The 18,608-nt window shown below is 43.3% G+C and overlaps 1 protein-coding gene across 3 annotated transcripts in view; it reads right to left on the bottom strand.

Annotated features, from left to right (window-relative positions):
• AFF1 (ALF transcription elongation factor 1) overlaps positions 1 to 7,094 on the bottom strand; it is a 120,345-nt gene extending 113,251 nt beyond the window's left edge. For all 3 annotated transcript variants that reach the window (XM_075421222.1, XM_075421225.1, XM_075421223.1), the window contains exons 1-2: positions 6,610 to 7,094; positions 1,569 to 1,631 (exon numbers count right to left, since the gene is read on the bottom strand). In XM_075421222.1, coding sequence (XP_075277337.1) covers positions 1,569 to 1,603 — 35 coding nt within the window. In that variant the 5' untranslated portion in view covers positions 1,604 to 1,631; positions 6,610 to 7,094. The remainder of the gene's footprint in view (positions 1 to 1,568; positions 1,632 to 6,609) is intronic.
• Positions 7,095 to 18,608: the final 11,514 nt, after the last annotated feature.

Raw genomic sequence — 18,608 nt, 5'->3', positions numbered from 1 at the left:
ACTAAAATTGAAGGAAACAGACTTAGCAACAAAACATCTTCTCCCAGGAACTAGACTGCACTAGAGGCTGTACCCTGCGAGCTTTTGGCAGCCATCAGAAGCAATTTCCATCATCTTCTTTGGCATCACTCATTTGTCACCCTGAATGCCTTAAAATTTTCCATAACCAGTATGAACTTTCACAAAGAGTTAAAAACAACAGAAAGAAGTTTATAGTCCTTGTTGGCTTTGGCATGGTGCTGTCAGAAACCACACTGTGAAGAGTGTTAAATATCCTGATTCATATTCCAATTGAATCAAGATAACATCTATGTACAGAACACAATGTACCCTTCAGATTCACTACAGCTGTCAGATTAATTTTGTGGTGATATCCAATCCCTAAACGAGGCAGAGAGGTATGTAGGACACAGAGCAAGTAAATGCCCATGATTTTGGTTTGCTTTTTGATCAGGCTGCTATACACAGTATTCCAAGCAGAAGCCATCCAGAAAACAGTTGTTTTGGGGTTTTTTTGTTGTGTTTTTTTTTTGTTTGGTTGGTTTTATTTTTGTTTGTTTGTTTTGGTTTTTTTGAGGTCCATTCCTTGCAGATGTATTGTCAAATAAAAAAAAAAGAAAAAATAAGAAAAAAAAGAAGTTATATGTACTTTGAAGAATGATAGTAGAGGAGGTGCTGTAGAGTTTGGATGTCTGCAATATCTCTGTCCACCCACTCCTGCCCCTGTAACGTGACTGTGCAGTGATTGTCATCCTTGCCTCAGGATGGCATGGATAATAGGGGAAAAAAACCACTGATCTGTTACATGAGTATAAAACATACTGGCAGTTGTAAAGAGCTAAATGAGAAAGAAATGAGAACTGCAGAAAAACGACCCCTTCGGGGAGGGGATCAACTTTGCAAGTTAGGTGTCTAAGTGTAAAACCCTCAATGCCCAGACTTCCAAACACGTGTACCTGCAAGATTCAGAGGCCTGAGTCAGGTCAGGATTGCCTTTCTCCATTCAAATGCGTGAAGAGTGCAGAAATACCCGTTTTAAAGGCCAGGTTGCCTCACACAGATCACTGGGATGGCAGTGTTGCCCCCTGCTACACTGAGGCTGCAGACAGGACACGATGCGAAGCAACAGGGCTGGTGCACTAGAGTTCAAGGAGTGATGTGCTGTAAGCAAACACCTCAACTCCATGTGATGAGTAGAGTTTCCACGGGACCAGGGGCCACTCTTAGCAGCCAGAATTATTTAGGCTGGAAAAGACCCTTCAGATCACTGAGTCCAACCATTAACCTAACACTACCAAGTCCACCACTAAATCATGTCCCTTACGTGCCATGTCTACGTGAGGGTCCAACTGAGACTCCAGTGTCAAAACACTGTTCATTTCACAACAGATTCAAGTTACAAAATGCATCAATTCTTTTACCAAAGACAGCTTGTTAGATTTGAAACTCATCCTCTCCCACACAGTCATTACAATTCTTGCACCGAAGGGGGGCATTATTTTTTTTAAACTATCTCAAAATTTGTTACAGCTCCTGGGAAGCCAGGATTACAGCAAATTAATTCCTACCCATTGTTGCTGTTCTCGTTGTCTGTAGGTTCCATTATGATGTTTCCATTTGAGTCAGCTCATCTGGAAGAGAAGAAACATATTCAACATCTCTTCTACAAAAGAAGAGCACATTGTATTGAGTAGATGCCACCCAAGCTTTGCTTGAACAGTCACAAAGACCAACCGAGCAACATCCTTCTTCGGTGTCTGCAGAGGGAAAAAAAGGTAGAGTCAAATAAGCAAACATGAAAAATCTTCAGTTTCCAAAGTAGCAAGTCATTACAGTATAGGGATGTCTAGAATGTTTGTTACAGCGAACAAAAAATGAAATCTAAACATTTATTTCCTTTGTCTATGTGTGTCTGTGCATGCACTCTGCATTTAGGTTTGTATGTGTGTTACATCCAAAATCTCCATTTTAAGTTGACTCTCCAAATTAATTTTGCACTGCAAAATTAAAAGATACATGATATTCACCCCAACGCTCTCCCACAGATATTTTCAGTCGTGCAAATCCCTCGGTTCTCCCTAGCAGTCTAAATCATCTTTCAATTACGTTCAGGATGATATGAAATACTACACAACAGGAAGGTTAAATGTAACCTAAAGAATAGATTGCTTACCCAAGGCAGCAAATAATTTGCATTTTTGCTGTTCACTAGGCTAGCAGCTTTCTCTGCAATCCTCAATACTGATAAGCTGAGGCACAATCTCTGCATCAAACACACTTACAGTTCAAGAAACTGAGTTCTGCAAAAGCTTGTAAATTCTGGGAATGCTCCTGTAAACTTTTCTGTTGGTTTCAAAGAGACCTATTAGACCCACAAATATTCATTACTGTATCATAGTGAATGTTTGCAGAAATTGGCCTTAACTGTCTAGGAATAACAAAATACATTTAGTAATCATCTGTCGGGAACAGCAAGGCAGCAGGAACTACCATTTGACGTTGGCGCAGATTTTTCAAAGGACTAGCAGCTACCTAGCCAGCATCTGTGCCAGTCTCTGCTGAGCTCTTCAGCATTTCAAACAGGGAACTAAACTGCAGCTGGATGAGCACCTGCCTAAAGCAGGGAATCTGGGTCTAGATCTCCACGGGCATGCTGCACACACAGCCTGGGATGTCCAACTGGCAGTCATTGCAGTGCTCCTAAACATATATGACCCAAACACATGGATTATATGTAGCTAAGAATGAGAGAACCAAGATACCCATTTTCCCCTTCCCCCACCAGTGACACTGCATTTCAGGTTGGCTCTTAAAGAAAACTACAGGCTTGGCCAAGGGCATGACAAACCAGGCTATTGCTACAGGCTCCAGGACAGTCAGTTCAATTTTAAGAATAAATACACCATTAGGGCACTCTCTTCAGACAACCAAATAGACTTCTAATGAATGGAAACATTTGTGGAAAAGGGAAGGAGAGAAAATAAAAAAACAGCATTAAAAATACAGCTATAGATTAAAAGGTAACACTGGATAAAAATTCAAAGCAGCAGCATTCAGGAAACAAGGAGGAAACAGAAAGGGAAGGATATTGCAGCAATTACTACCAGAGAGAGCAAGCCTCTCGTGTCACTGTAACAGCAGTTCCACCTAGCAGGGCCCTCAGAGACATCTAAGTTTCAGCCATTACATAACTAGCACCATTTTGGCTGTTCATAGAAAATAAATAAATAAATTTTTTCCCCTTGCTTACATCCACACAAAAGAGATGAACTCGGAGCATACTCTCACATAAAGCTCTTTCCTCACTCTGTGTCCAACACCTATGTTCACATTTCAGTTTGTGACATTCATTTGCAGCACTGCACACTCCTGAGGGACTAAAACGAATTATGGCCAGGGGGCAGGCTACTACAGTAGCATTATGTGAAGCCTTATGAACCCACTTGGAGCAACTGATATTAAACAGGAGCACAGATGTTTTAATGATTAGATGAAGCAGCTGACCTCTAGGTCATGGTTTTAATCCCAGGTAAGACACCATCAGACAACGATTCTGGAAGCCACAGAAAGACACAGACCACTAAAGATGGGAATCCTGTCAGACACCCCCACCTCAACCTGCAGCTAGGAAGACGAAGTCATAGACAATGCATACTAAGTTTAGAGTACAGATCTGAAAGCAAACAAACCCTTAACATTTGTTCCCTCCTGAGAATCATGAAAACTGTAACCTCTGCTAGTAAATAAACAGCCTTAAGAGAACAAGGTGCACACTTGAATTTAAATATAAACAAAGGTAGGAGAAGCAGGAAGCATGTACTGGAAGAAGTAAGTCCAAGTTTCTTTCAACTGTTGTTTATTTAATTCACCATTCCTGGTCTTCAAACGTTCAGAGGAGTTTCCTCAGCCAATGCGTGGACCTCACACTGTAGTAACATAGGCAGACAGAGATGCATGCACACATTTGACTAAACAGGGTGGTGGGGAAGCCTGCTCTGTCACTAGCTTATAGCTTACGGCTATAAAGCATGTAAGCACCAAGCAGTAAAATCTAGATTTCACTAAACAATCTCTACAAGTGTTGCAAATGCCTTTGACAGGGACAGGTTTTCAACCATACTGATGCAGCATGGATTTGAGGTTGCATAGGCATTATTAATCCGACATATTTCAACAAGTTATAAATGCTTTTGCTTTTAATTTCTGCAACTAAGCTACGTTTAGAAACACAAGCTTTCCTCTCTGATGTCAATTAACCTAGCTGGCTAATTTAGTTAGGATGACTTTTATTATTCTAAAAGCAACTGTTCTATTATTTTTCTGTGCTTTTTGCTCAAATAGTTTCTTCCTTCACTCATTTTCAGTGACGCGTGTTGCTCCTTGCCCTGCAGTCCCACACGCACCTCCCTGATGTTTCAGGGACTCTGGGATGCCAAGGTTTTCCTTCCAAGTCAGTGAGGAAGCACCCTTGCAAAAGACTGGTGGAAATTGCTTTTTAGAGACATAAAATGCTAACCGTTTTTGTAAAACTTGTTTCTTTAGTGGGTTTTTTTGTTTGTTTCATTCTTCAAGAATTTCAGATTGAAAATAGAAATTAATGCCTGTGCACATTTATACAAGCTACTAACTTGTCCTCCAAAAACGTTGCCACTAAAAGAGTCATGCAAAAAGGAGGCAATGCAAAAGCAGACAGCCCGAGTTTGCTGTATGGGAAAAGGGCACATTTTTAGTATTTGCTTTCCTGAAGTCTTAGAAATAGCAATTCTAACGCTACTTAGGATACATCGTAACTCTTAAATGAGAAAAAGGAAACATTAGCACTGCACATCAAAGCATATGCAAAAATACTATAAATAAACCCCTGACGGCACCTGGAGGATGAAACAAAATCACCCTGCCTCTGTGGCCACATTGCACGAGGAGACAGTTGCACTGCCTCCTGACCACGACGTGCACTGTACCCGCGTGAGCCAAGCTCTGTTGAACACGATTGGGTACAGATTAATCACTAGATCAGCTAAGGCTAAGGAAGTGGAGAGCTGCAGGGGGAAGAAACTGTCCTCACCTGCCCCTAAGGCAGGTGAGCCAACAAAGCCTCCTAATCCATGGGGCTGAGGGCAGTTGGGGGGCAATTACTCAAATGCCAACACCTGAGCCACATAGCTCAGCAAAACAGCCACCAGAAACTCAAAACCAAGCCGTTTCTGTTCCAAAGACTCTCCTCAAAGTCATGAAAAAATGAGATATTCAGATTCCTCATCATAGCCTAACCAAGATATAAGACTGCTTAGTGATTGGGTAGTTCATTAGCATTAAACCCCACCCTTTTAACAAAAAACACGCCATTACTGCCTTCAAAAGAGAAGCCTTGCCTAAGTTAGAGATACAATCCAACAGGGAGATAGATTGAGCAAGTGTATATTGTGCATCTTGAACAGGTAAGACAGACATGGATTCAAGGATATAGCTGTGGAAGGTAATTTTATGTACTGAGACGTGACAGAAATGCTCATAAACTGACTCTGCAGGAGCTCAGACTTTTATTAAAGGAAGGCAACGCAGTTCTGCAAGCTGCAAATTTTATGAATGCATCACAAAGCTGGTGGATGCAGGTGGACTTCTTAGCTGAATATCGGGTTGTTTGCCACCAGTAAGTAATTTTCTACCAATCTGCCAGAAAATGTATCCAAATTTAATGTTATTTTGTATTTCCCATCAAACTGCCTGGAAGCAAGTAAAACATACGCATAATACCGTGGCTTAAAATTCACCAATAATGAAAAGCCATGCGAGTTCACATGTACCTACCTTACCATCTAAAATAGATTTGAGCACTGCAACTAGTATTCATGAACAGAAAAAACTGTTAGAGCTGAGTCTGGAAAGCTCTGACTCTGTATCCCAGGAATTGCAAAAAGTATTGTCATGAGGAGTAGTAGCAGTTGTTTGTTTCCCTGGCTTTACCTATGGACAGGCTATTTGCAGCTGTCAGTTTTCTATTGCTGCCGATTATTCATTTCTACTTCACCTTTATCCCAAAAGGAAGTGCAAGACTAGTCGCTGGTAAAGGAGCTGAGCTCTTCATTATCACTGTTTCTCATAGACAGCCACAGCATACAATGGAGATGAAAGCAGACACCCAAGTGGCACCTATCTGAACTTGTACCAGTTTCTTACAGTGCTGTATTTGGCAAAATGAATTTCTGCACCCCTTAGCTGGACTTATTTGTATTCCTCATCTTTCCGCCTTTCTCCATCCAGCCACGGGCAAACAGCTGCTCTGATGGAACACAGAGTTAGAAAGTTAAACCTTACGTGCCCATTTCAACACTGTTATTAGTAATATAGATATGATATTATTATGGACAAAACTTCAGGTATTTGCATACGTAAAATTATTTGAAGGGACATCTCAATGAACAATCACAAAAGACTTTGGATTATTATGACAAAAAAGCAAAAAAAACCCCAGTAGTTTTGACTTCACTTCTCCAGTTTGGGTTTTTCCAGATACACTTTGCCCTCAACCTCCGGAGTCTCAGAGTGCTGCAGCTCAGCTGTAAGACCGACCAAGACCCGTGCCCGAGTGAGAACCGCAGCACTACTCACCTGAGCAGAACCACCCAGGATGAGCTCCTCGCCCAAGCCGATCCCAGGCTAGTCAGATCCCACTTACACAGCGGGGGGAGGCGGGGGCGAACGGACGGAAAGGACCGTGCAGCAGCCACGGAAAGCGGTCGGGCAGCTTGGGCAGGGCCGCCCTGGTGAATCCCCCGCCGCCAGCGAGCCGGCTTACCAGCTGCCGGCCCGGCGGCCTGCGCGGAGACAGCACTCCCACGCCTCACCTCACGCCGCAACTCTTCGCCGCCGATCACCGCGCTACAGGACGCTGCAGCATCGCAACGCGCCTCACGATGCGGCTGGAAACCGCCCCGACCCCCGCCCGCCCCGCGGAGCAGCTGCGCCACGGCACCGTCCAAAAACGGCGGCGGCGGCGGGGAGCACCGGCTGCTGCTTGCCGGGGCGGCCCGCCGCCCTCCCGCCGGTACCAGCCGCGCCTCCTCTGCGGGCAGCCCCCGGTGGCGGCAGGAGAGCCGCCCCTCCGCCCCGGGCTCCCCTCCCCTGCCCTCCCCTCCCCGCCGCCGGCCGGGCCCCGCGCCAGCCGCCCCGCTCGCGCCCCGCCTCCCCCGGCCGGCCGCGCGGAGCCCCAGGGCCGCCCGTGGCGCCGCAGCACGGGGAGCGGCGCCGGGCGGCCGAGGGGCTCCGGACGCGCCGAACCCCGCGCTCCTGCCCGGCGCCGCCGCCGGGCCGGGCCGAGCGGTTTCGGGTGCTCCCGCCGCCCCCGCCTGCCGTCCTGTTGACGTCTGGATGAAGAATGGGTTTGAAGAACGACGCAAAATCCGGGGGAAGTGCGGAGATTAACTCCTAAGGACGGTGCCGAAATAAACGTCCCGACTTCTGGGGCTGCCCGGGGTTCCTAAAGGCGAGTTTCACAGACTGCCCCGCGGCTCTTGCCAAAGGTGAGACGAGAGCACGATTGCAGCGCGGCAGAAAGCAACCCTGCTTCTGCCAGAACTAACAACCTCACCTTTTTCTTTCAGATCGCGAATCCTTGTTTCTAATTTGACACGGAGGCCGACACAAAAAAGTGTTTATTTTCTGAAGGGAAATTGGTGCAGGCTGTTTTTATGTCGCAGAGCAATGCAACCCAGACAGCATCTCACGTACCAGCTTTGCGGCCACCTTGACGGGGGATCACCTCCCGGGAAGCGCCTTTGCGGGCACTGCCAGTTCCACGCGAGGCACAGCGAGCTTCGCCGGGACTCCCACTCAGCTTCCAGCTCACCGAAGTCAATGGCACCTGCTTAAGGGCATGGCTCAGTAAAAGCACAGGGGGGCTGCTGTGGGTCTTCTCACGGAGGAGGGTGCCAAGAGCTGCTCTTTGCACAGAGCTGATTGTCTTCTCTCAACCATCTCTTTTTCAGGAGTGTGACCTTTTGGCAGCACAAAGACCAAAACCAAGCGTGCTTTGCATCACTAGTATCATCCCCCTTTACCACACTATTTAACGGGCTGTGAAAGAAAAGTTATAGCTCGGAAGGGTTTTACCTAGGAAATAAACCAAGAGGGGAGGGGAGAACGTGCTGCCCTGCTTGGGAAGAGAGGTGTACTTGATGGGAGCGAAATTGGCATTGCTCTTCAATGTCATTGTAGGGTCAGGCAGCAGGGCCTCCTCCGCAGCAAAGGGTTGCTGGACACCTATATGCTCCTCTGCCTCAAGGACTACCTGATACCTACATTAAGTGTTCAGGCATGCCACTCTTACCTAAACAAACTCCTTCCAATTAGCTAGTGAATTTTCATACTCACAAGGAATATGCAGTGAAGTTACCTTATCAAAGATGTGTTTTCCTTCATCACACAAGTCCATGAGAGAGACTTGTAAGTTCTTGTCCTGTATTTCTGCTCAAACTCCAGAAGCAAATGAGGAGGATCTTGTCTTACCTTCAAATATGTTGTGCATTCCTAAGAAGTTCACTAATGTAGGAAGCAAAACAGTAGCAACAGAAAACCTGGCAGAGCTGACTGACTGAGAAGCCTCGTGGCCACAAACATTCTCTTGCCGTCTTCCTTTTTTTTCTTAACAAGCAAAGAAACATTTTCACCACATATATCAGACTACAAAAGAATTCTGTCAATAAACACATATCCAGGCTGAGAGATGTTCATAAGAGCTGTGCCAGATCCTGCAGATAACATCTTTGTACATATACACTTCCTGCACACAAGAAACTTCACCAGAGGAACCGCTTCCACGACACTCTGCTTCACATAGCTTCCTGTAGGGCCTCTTGATTTACTAAACAGATCAAGCCAATAGCTAAACAGTATGTGAAATTTGCGTCATCACAGAGCCTGCAGAAAACTTACCTCAGGCTGGAAGACACTAGATGAAGGCATTGACCAGTGCCTAGGCACTTGGCTCCTACAGTCAAGTAATTACAAGAAAATAGCAACTTTCAGGAAATGCCATAGCAAAACACCACCGTGAGGTCTTACAGTTAGGAAGACAACACCTAACATAGCCTTTGTTTCAGTAGAGAAGTATTTCTTTAGCAGAAATTATTTCCTAGCAACAGCAACCATTTTAGTGGCAGCTATTAGTTTGGAATGTGTGGAAGAGCAGGAAAATAAGTAATTCATTTAGTAACATCCATGTATCCTAGGAGGTTCCAAGTCTACATTCAGACTCATTAGAGTTAAAATGTGAACTGAGTGCTAGTCAGTGTCTCAAAGCTGCCTTTTCCAACTTTATTTAAATATTGATTGTATAAGACTCTCTCCTTCATTTTAAGTTCGAACTTAAAAGTGTCAGCAGATTGTCTGAAACGACTATTAGACAGGTGCATAATTTTGGGAACACATTTTAATTGTCCAAACTCTCAGGCTTGAGGTCAGGTGGAGAAAAGGACAGATGCCCTCCACATCATAACACTTTGAAATGCCTTCTATTTCTAAGAGTTTTACAGAAACATGGTGACTGGTGTGTGTAATGTCTGCATGCTGGTTTGCTGCGCCTGATACATTGCAACTGCTGCATCAGCTCATGCCAGTCCTTTGTCTGATCTTGTTTCAATTGCTTGCTGGGGGCAGCTGCTTCAGAGGAAACTTCAAGAAATCCTCAAAGAGCTATTTTTAGAATCAATAACTGCCCCAGTGGTAACGCTACTTCCTAAACACGCACTGGCCATTGGTCTCTGCTTTGATACGCTTCTGCTCCGCCAGGTGTTGGACTTGGCTGACCTTCCTCACACCAGCCAGACAACTCTGCAAGGAAAGATGCTTCCAAGTTGGCAACTTTTAGGCAGTTTTATGGTGGAGATGTGTTCTTGCTGTCAAAAGTCACACCTCTGGAAATCCTTTTTGTCTACCCTTCCCCTAACAGAGAACTATCATGCACACAACACAGAATTTGTACTTGGCCATGCTACTCAAGACACGGCAGAGACCTAGGATTACTGCACAAAACTATCACTACAGAGCACTCAAACAAGAGGGGTTACATGGCTATCCTGCTCCTAAATGAGACTAATGCTTAAAGCTGAATCAGCAGCAAGCCCTCCTGGAACCTTAACCTCTCTGCTTGAAATAAATTTGACACACTGCAGGCTGTTAAATAATAATAAAAATTTCCATAAAAATTGCCTTACCTGCAATTTGCATGCTGAGGTGACGTCTTGCAGAGAAAACAATTCACAGCATCCAGCTTGCAGAGCAAAGTTGTAAGAATCTGGAGTTAAAGCTGTAGTAGCATTTTTCTATTCTAAAAAGGAAATAAGAGAAATGCCGGAAGAACAGCAAAGAGTCACCAGGTTCAGTGTCCCTTATGCTCTGCATTGTATGTGCAGAGATCCGAGTCAAAGATACTATGTTTTCGGTGAATGACAACTAAGGGAGAGTACTGCAAAGCTAAGCCTATGAACATTTCCCAAACTGCCTGTAAAAGGACTACTCAAGAGGATGGATACAGCTGAACTTGTGGGTGTTATGTTTAGAACTTCTGAAATCTTCTAGAAGTTAATGCTGAACTGTTCTGGAGACAGGTCACAATTTTACCATATTTCTAAGAATCACAGCCCAAAATTTAAGTAGGCAAATACACCAGACCTAGCGTTTATGATTGTTTTTGAGGCCTCAATTTTCAAGTGAGTTGCATGATTCTGATAGGCAGGTAGATGATGGCATGACTTGTAAGGGGGTACTGATAAAACAGTGCTTCACATGGCACAATAAGGTAATTAAGCCTTTTCAAGCTCCTGTATTCCCCAGTCACCTGATCCTTTCCACTTCTGCCTCATGACCTACAATTTATTCCTTTTCTGTATTCTCTACAAGAAGAGAAACCAAGAATCCCAAGTTCCTTCATCCTCCTGGGTTCAAACCTGGCAAGCAGCAGCAGATGCTGACTAATGCTTTGGTGCCACACCCAATACACTGCCCACAGCAACTAATCCTGTGATAACACCAGTCAAGGTAATGGGCAGCTGTGGATGGTCTTTCCTGAAGGTTCATACCAGATTGTCCATAACCAAATACAGAGCGCCTGACTTTGAACTTGTAGGTGCTGCCCTGGCTGTACAGCTATCTTCTGGGTTCCTGTCGGCCTACACTGATGGGAGGGAGGGGAGAATTAAGTACCTGCCCTTCCCTCCCCCCCACCTTTCAGATAAGCAATTTCCTTTTCTCTGATGCACAAATAGGCTTTCCAGACAAGGAATACTTTAAAAAATTAGAGAAAAGACATAATGAGAGACATACTGCCATGCATACCTTCTAGCTGTGCCTGAGGGAACTGGTGCTTACGTCCCCACGTGCCCAGGAGCCCAGATGCCATAAAGGCATTTCTGGGGCAGCACCGAGCTGTGTGGAGCCATCCTGTGGGGCCAGCGACCCAGGGACAGGTTGGCAAGGCTGACCCAATCCACAAACCCAGCTGAAGTTGGGGGAACTCATCACTTGTGAACATCAGGACAAAGGCATGGCACTAAGGCAGTCATACAGCACAGACTGGTATGACAGAACCTCCCAACCCCCTGCCCAGAAGCTGACAAAAAGCCATTTAAGGAACTCTTAAGTACCAGGACCAGACATGCATTTTCTTTTTCCAAAGGCTGCAGTCTCAGAGGGATTAAATGAGTAAAGAAAGGTGGCAAGAAATTAAATTATGTGACTTGCACGTTTTGTGTGGGCCTGTGCACTGACAGAAATGCAGGGAGGCTGTGTTTGCCTGTCTAGATTCGCTAACTACTGGACTGGGTCATTCGCAACAAGAATTTCATACATAAATTCTTTGTTAATGGGATAAGAAAAACAAAACAGCACTGGAATTTTGTAGGCAGCGAAACACCATAGCAACCCAACTTTGAGCAGGTCTATATGATTCACAGATTCTTTACGTTTCCTTCAAGTACAGCTAATTCTTGAAAGATTTAATACAAGAAAAGGCTTTTGCACACCTTTCCTGTGTAACCCCATCAGATTGTGAATGCAGTATTAAATTATCTCAGTCAAACATACACAATCTAAAAAAATTTAACACATCACTGATAAGGAACAAATAATCAGTTCAAAGAAAACCTAATTTGCTGAACAAATCAAGAAGATTATTTGCTCACCTCTACACTGAAAAATACTTCTCACATGATTTTTTTTATGAGAGCAAATTCATGCAGCTCAATTACTCTAATTACCTGCCAGCTGCACAATCTTTTTTTACATTCAATTGCTACACTGCAACTCTATGTCAGGAAAATTTTCTGTGGAAAGAGGGAATCCTGTATCAAATTCCTATTTAGGATAGCTTTCAGTCACAACAGTAAAAGCCCTTAAAGTCTGATCTCCTGCAACACAGCTTTGCTGGAAGAGGTTAGGTGATTAACTGGTCTCCAGAGGGAGCACTGTCCTAATGCTCTAGAACACAACAGAAGTGGAGTGCTTTTATGTCATAAAAGCAATACCATTTAAACGAAATAACAAGAATATTCTGTGTCTTCCTCTCCATGACTTGTACACACAATAAAATGAGCTGTCAGGCTTCCAGCCTTTTCCATGGGAGATTAGTATAAGATGTATGGCTCATGCAATGTACTCAGCTGCTTCATTTTCTATCCCCCTGCACACAACTCGACATTCCTTTGCATTTTTCTGAAAGAGCCACAGTCATTAGATTAACCAAAACATACTGCCTGCATGATTTCATTTCGATGCACAGTTTAACCTGTAGCTGATTATGGAGCAGTTCATCTTCAGTACACCACTTCCTGCAAGAGACTTGAGATCCATCAAACAGCACTGAATTCAGAAGCAAAACTGCATGACCATTTCGAATTTGAAAACCCAAAGGACTTTTTTTCTGCCCCTGTACTGATTAGAAACACAATAGCTATTGCTCAGCCTCTTTCCACCTAACTCAGTTTCCCAGCCTGAACTTCTACAGTCACTGGAAATAAAATTAGAGGTTTAATTTCACTTCACATTTTTTTAGTTCTGTTATAAAATTTTCTACTTCCTCAGCTTTAGATGTGCAATTTTGTTTTAAAGAATATAAGCTTCTGTGTCCCATTTTCCCACCCATGCTTAACACTGAGTTACAAGGAGAACTAAGAGATATTTCCTTTTACCCATGCAGTATTTAAAAAAAAAAAATTAAAATCCACATTTATTTCTTCATAAATGCTCTCGCAAACAAACTTGCCATTTCCCAGTTGTCACCAGTCATTGCACACTTGCGCTGCATGGTCTCTCCCCTTCACAAAGTCCTGAGGAATCACTGACGAGAAACAACATGCAGTTTATGCACCAGTAAGATGTCTGCATTGTACCATGTCAGTTCAAACTACCAAATTGTAGTCTGTGATTTTCATTTTTTCCAGGGCATATCTTGCTCTTGCACAAAAAACAACATCAGGGGGAAGTAATGCTTCTGTCTGTAGTGCTTTTTTTCCTGCACTAGCAACATAAATACTATGAACCATTCATTTTTATGAACTGTTTGCCTCTTGTTTAATAATCATCATAGAAAACCAACCAGGTGTCAAGAAGCAGGTTTAATGTGCCAAAATAAATGCTGTGCCTGTGATCTGCAGATTTCTCTTCACCTTTTAACTGAGCCAGACTGTTTAACTTACTACCTGCACTCAGCTTACTATTCCAATTAAGATGGAATATATTCAAAGTAAAAGGCTCATTTCTCCTAGCTGTGTGGATTAGCAAAGATTTTGTGCAATGACCTCAAGATATATACCCCTAATGCATCTCCAGTTCTGCTCTGCATGCACTGCATTTCAGACACTGGTCTGTATCACAACTACTTTTTTCCCACAGCCTCTTCTGTGGTCCAAAAGATTTCAGCTACTCTCAAGGCACTATATTGTCTAAATAATGAATATTTTACAATCATTAAACCATGGGTATTTTCTGATTCTTTCAAATAAAAATGAAACAAAGAGTTTAATTTACCATAGCTATAGTTTCCAAGTGAAAAGGGACAGCAGGCATCTGGGGAAAAAAACCCCACATGTGACAAGTGAAAAACAGATGCATTTTAGTATTTGGAAACTGAAAAAAAACAACCCTGAACTATTTTTTCCATTTACAAACATTCCTCCAAATGCTCTGTAGAGGCCAATGCTGGGAAAGGACAGGGATGCAAATGGTTTTCAACTTAGAGCGTAAGAAAACTCTCTCCTGGTGCACCTCATGCAATTTTCCATTTTGTAACCTAAGCATTCTAGATCAAAGAAGCCTGATGCAGGCCCACTGGATTTAGGAGAAAACATTTTCATCGACTCTTATAATCTTTCATCAAGCCTAAAAGTAATTTTTCCCTTCATGCACACAGAAAATATATGAGCAAAATTGAAGTTTTTATTAGAAAGTTTGTTCATTCTTCTCTTGATGATGTGTTCAGAATCAGGCAATAAAAAAAATAAAAAGAGCCAAGTAAGATAGCAGGTGGAATGGGTCTTCAAAGCTATTGTGGGTGGGCACTGAGGAAAAGCAAGCAGTTCAGCTTTTGCTACATCTACAGAAGTGAATTTCATTAGATGTAGGCTATGGAGTACAATTCACACAAGAAAGAGGACATTCAGAGCAGCACAGCATTGTTCTTTATACTGCTCTATTACATTAACCCCTAGTTATTAAGAGACTGTGACTCAAAAGCATTGAGCAGCATCCAAACACATGATAAAAGAGAATTCAAGTAACCCAAGACATACATAAAAATACTCCACCAAAAACAGAACAGGAAAAAGGCAGGGAGATTATTTTCCCTCACCCAGGCAGAAAGACAGCAATATTACTAAGACAAGAACACCAACGACGGCAGCTTCTTGCTCACAATTCCTGGTGACCCTGCACACTCGTTCAGTGTCAGAATCATGGAAGGGGAATTTTTGGCTTGCTAATGCCAGGAGGCTAGCTAGTTAAGAGTGCTAAAGCAGGCTCCAACACATGTAAGGTATAATGGTAAATCATATGTAATGGCAAACACTAAAAAAACCCCACCAAACACCCAAGCCAACCAAGAATAAAGGTAGATGAAACATATATTAAAAAGTAGAATTAAGAAGAGTCATTGAATTCTGTATCATCTGAATCAACTGTATTTCTCAAACTATAAGTTCTTATTATAGAGCCTTAATTGTAGTTGTCTAAATTTTCTGTTACTTCACTGATGTGGCTAGTCCTCCAGTGACTGTAACATGAGCAGAGACACCAGGCTCATATGATGAAACCTAGCCTGTTTCTCAATCATCAGGAATCCCAAGTTCTATGCTCAAAAAGGACGTAGGTGCCTCACATTAGTGAAAGTGAGTAGGAGACAGGAGTCAACCCTGAGAACACACAATGAGAATCCCAACATAAGCAAATGGGGTAACTGGGACTGGAAGAATTCCATAAGCCTCTGGAGCCAGTCCCTCACCATCACTGCTAAGCCAGCAGCTGTGTTCAAAGACTATTTAAATCAAGTGACACTTAGGGAGACATAACAATACCCAAGATGTTTATGAAGACAAATCAACCTTCTCTAGGCCCTGCAGTGCACAGATGAGCAGGACTCCTGTGTACATGAATATTAATTTAGTTTCCGCAAATCTTTTCCATGAACGTTCAAGCGCCTGGAAAAGGACCCAGAAAGATAACGGAGAATATATGCAGGAAAATTCTTTCTGTTCTTAGAGCTTAACAACGCAACAAAGTAGGCTTAAGTACTGTTTGTGATTCTAAGATCCAAGTTACAGCTCTATGTCTCAGGCTCCGCTTTATGCTGATTTGGATATGAATTGATTTTGTTCAGAATAATTTTTACTGTTATATGGGTCTTACTAAGCACCCTTCTCTCAAGACAATACCTATGGAGAAGAAGAGCCATAAAGCTGCATCATGTGGAATGACTGCAAATTCAGAAGATACTGAAAATTTTCTTCACAGAATGTGAAGACCCCTCAGATTTCATGGTTTTATTTCTGTAAGATCTATTCTTTCTGTTCTACCAGCAATGTCACAGGCATGTCCCCATGGAACGAACTTTGCAAGAACTGGGAAAGCGTCCAATAACTGCTTGTCAAGACATCTCCATGACATATGCTAGCACATTACAGGCAGCCATAACCATTGAGAAAGGCCTGATACCACAAAAACAAGCTATTGTTCGCTTTCTGAAGCAGCACAGGACCTTTCTGATTAGGAGCTTATCCTCTCAAAGATGTGCCTTCAAATCCGGTTGACTTGAAGAGACTCTGCTATATTGGTCCTTCAGATCTGTGACAATGACACTGATTGCAGCCTTGAAATAGTCACTTGGCATGCATAAAATGTGGATACTAACAATTAGGCCCAGTGGTGTCTTCAGAAACAGGACTAATTACTTAATGTTGAAGTAAAACATGCTGTAAATTGAAACGTAGCAAAACAGAGCTCCCGCAAGGCTTTCCATCAGAAAATCTCATGTTGCTATCAACAAAACGAATTCTGGCATCACTATTTTACAAAAGGGAAACCAATGTAAAGCATGGCTATATGACTTGTTGTTAGTCGGAATGTGATGCAGTTCTGCTCAAATCCTACCAGAAGCCCCATGCAGAATGCAGAGATACCGTATTGGACTGAAAACAAATAGGGAAATAACACAATCAATTGCAGAAGTATTTGCTTTAGCTTTATTTTTTAAGTGCTTGATTCCCAGTTACGCAAACTCATGCTTACTCTACAGATAAAAAACACGGAGGCACATCTCAGCTTCCAGCCTAGTAAAAGTTCTGAGTGGCCTAAAGCCTGAGCTAGCCCCTGGCAAGTATGGAGATAGCTTTTGAATGTTATTTCAGTGGAACTGAGGAGTGAGGAATTCAACTTGTCAATTTCACCTCCCACAGGAATCCCCTCTGTAAGTGCCCAAAGGCAGTGATAAAGAGCATGAAAACTTAGTTGAAGCTGGGCAAGATTCTAGCTCAAAACTCCTACTGTAAGCATTTAAATCAACAGGAAAAAGTAAACCCATTTCTCCAAATCTTGCACTAAAGCATTGACTCTTCATTCTGTGGCTCGACTTTAAAAAAATACATTTAAAAAAAATGTAGAAAAACACTTTTATTTTTAACTTCTTATGGCAGCAGCTTCTTGGAGGAATTTCATATGCCCCAACAATCCTATCAGGATTAATGACAACATTAAGTCAGACTCCAGAATATAAATGTTAATGAAGCTGTATTCCTTCCTGTAGAGTTTAATTCAGAGATGTCAGATGAAATGGGCCTATTACTGATAGAATTGACCTAAACCAGTAGCCTGACTAAGCCCTTCCAGCACGGATTCACCAAGGGCAAATCGTGCTCGACAAACCTGACTGCCTTCTACGACAAAGTACCCTGCTTGGTTGATGTGGGGTGAGTGGTAGACATTGTCTACCTAGATTTCTCCAAGGCTTTCAATACAATTTCCCACAGCCTCCTTCTAGAGAAAATGATGTATTATGGTCTGGACAAGTAGTCCGTCCGGTGTGTGAGGAACTGACAGACTGCACCCAGAGGGTGGTGGTAAATAGCTCCTTTTCAAATGGGGTCTCCCAGGGATTTATACTGGGCCTAACGCTGTTTAATAGCTTCAGAAGTGATCTGGATGATGGGACCAAATGTACCCTGATGAAGTTTTCCAGTGATATCAAACTGAGTGCGGAAGTGGACACTTTGTAAGGGAGAGCCACCCTGCAGGAAGACCTGGATAGGCTGGAAGAGTGGGCTAACAAGAACCTTATGAAGTTCAACAAAGACAAATGTAAGGTCTTGCACGTGGGAAATCATGATCCAGGAGTGTAGCACAGGCTGAGATCTACCTGGCTGGTGAGCACCTCTGTGGAAAGGAACCTGGGGGTCCTGGTAGACAACCACCTCAATGTGAGCGAACAATGCGCTGCTGTGGCAAAGAAAGCCAACAGGCTGCTGGGTTGCATCACCAAAGGTATCACCAACAGAGATAAAGTCATTATGCCACTCTACTCAGTGCTTGTCAGGCCGCACCTGGAATACTGTGCTCAGTTTTGGTCCCTGCTATACAAAAAAGATGTGGACAGGCTGGAGAGGGTCCAGAGAAGGACCACAAAGATGATCAAAGGACTGGGAAGCCTGCCATTTGAGGAAAGGCTGAGAGAACTGGGTTTGTTCAGCCTTGAGTAAAGAAGGCTTAGGGGAGACCTTGTCACCATGCTCCAGTATTTAAACAGTGGCTACAAAGAAGATGGAGACTCCCTTTTTACAAGGAGTCACGTGGTAAAGGCAAGGGGTAATGGGTACAAGTTACTCCTGGGGAGATTCCAGTTGGACACAAGAAGAAAATTTTTCACAATGAGAACAATCAGCCATTGGAATAATCTCCCCAGGAAAGTGGTGGATTCCCCAGTACTGGACACTTCAAGGATCTGGCTGGACAGGGTGCTGGGCCATCTTGTCTAGACCGGGCTTTTGCCGAGAAAGGTTGGACCATATGATCCTTGAGGTCCCTTCCAACCTGGTATTCTATGATTCTGTGGCAAAATACAACCGATCTGCACA

Source organism: Opisthocomus hoazin, chromosome 5 (assembly GCF_030867145.1).
Source record: "Opisthocomus hoazin isolate bOpiHoa1 chromosome 5, bOpiHoa1.hap1, whole genome shotgun sequence".
NCBI lineage: Eukaryota > Metazoa > Chordata > Aves > Opisthocomiformes > Opisthocomidae > Opisthocomus > Opisthocomus hoazin.
Note: the sequence above shows the minus strand (reverse complement) of the source record. Positions and strands in the feature narration are given on the sequence as shown.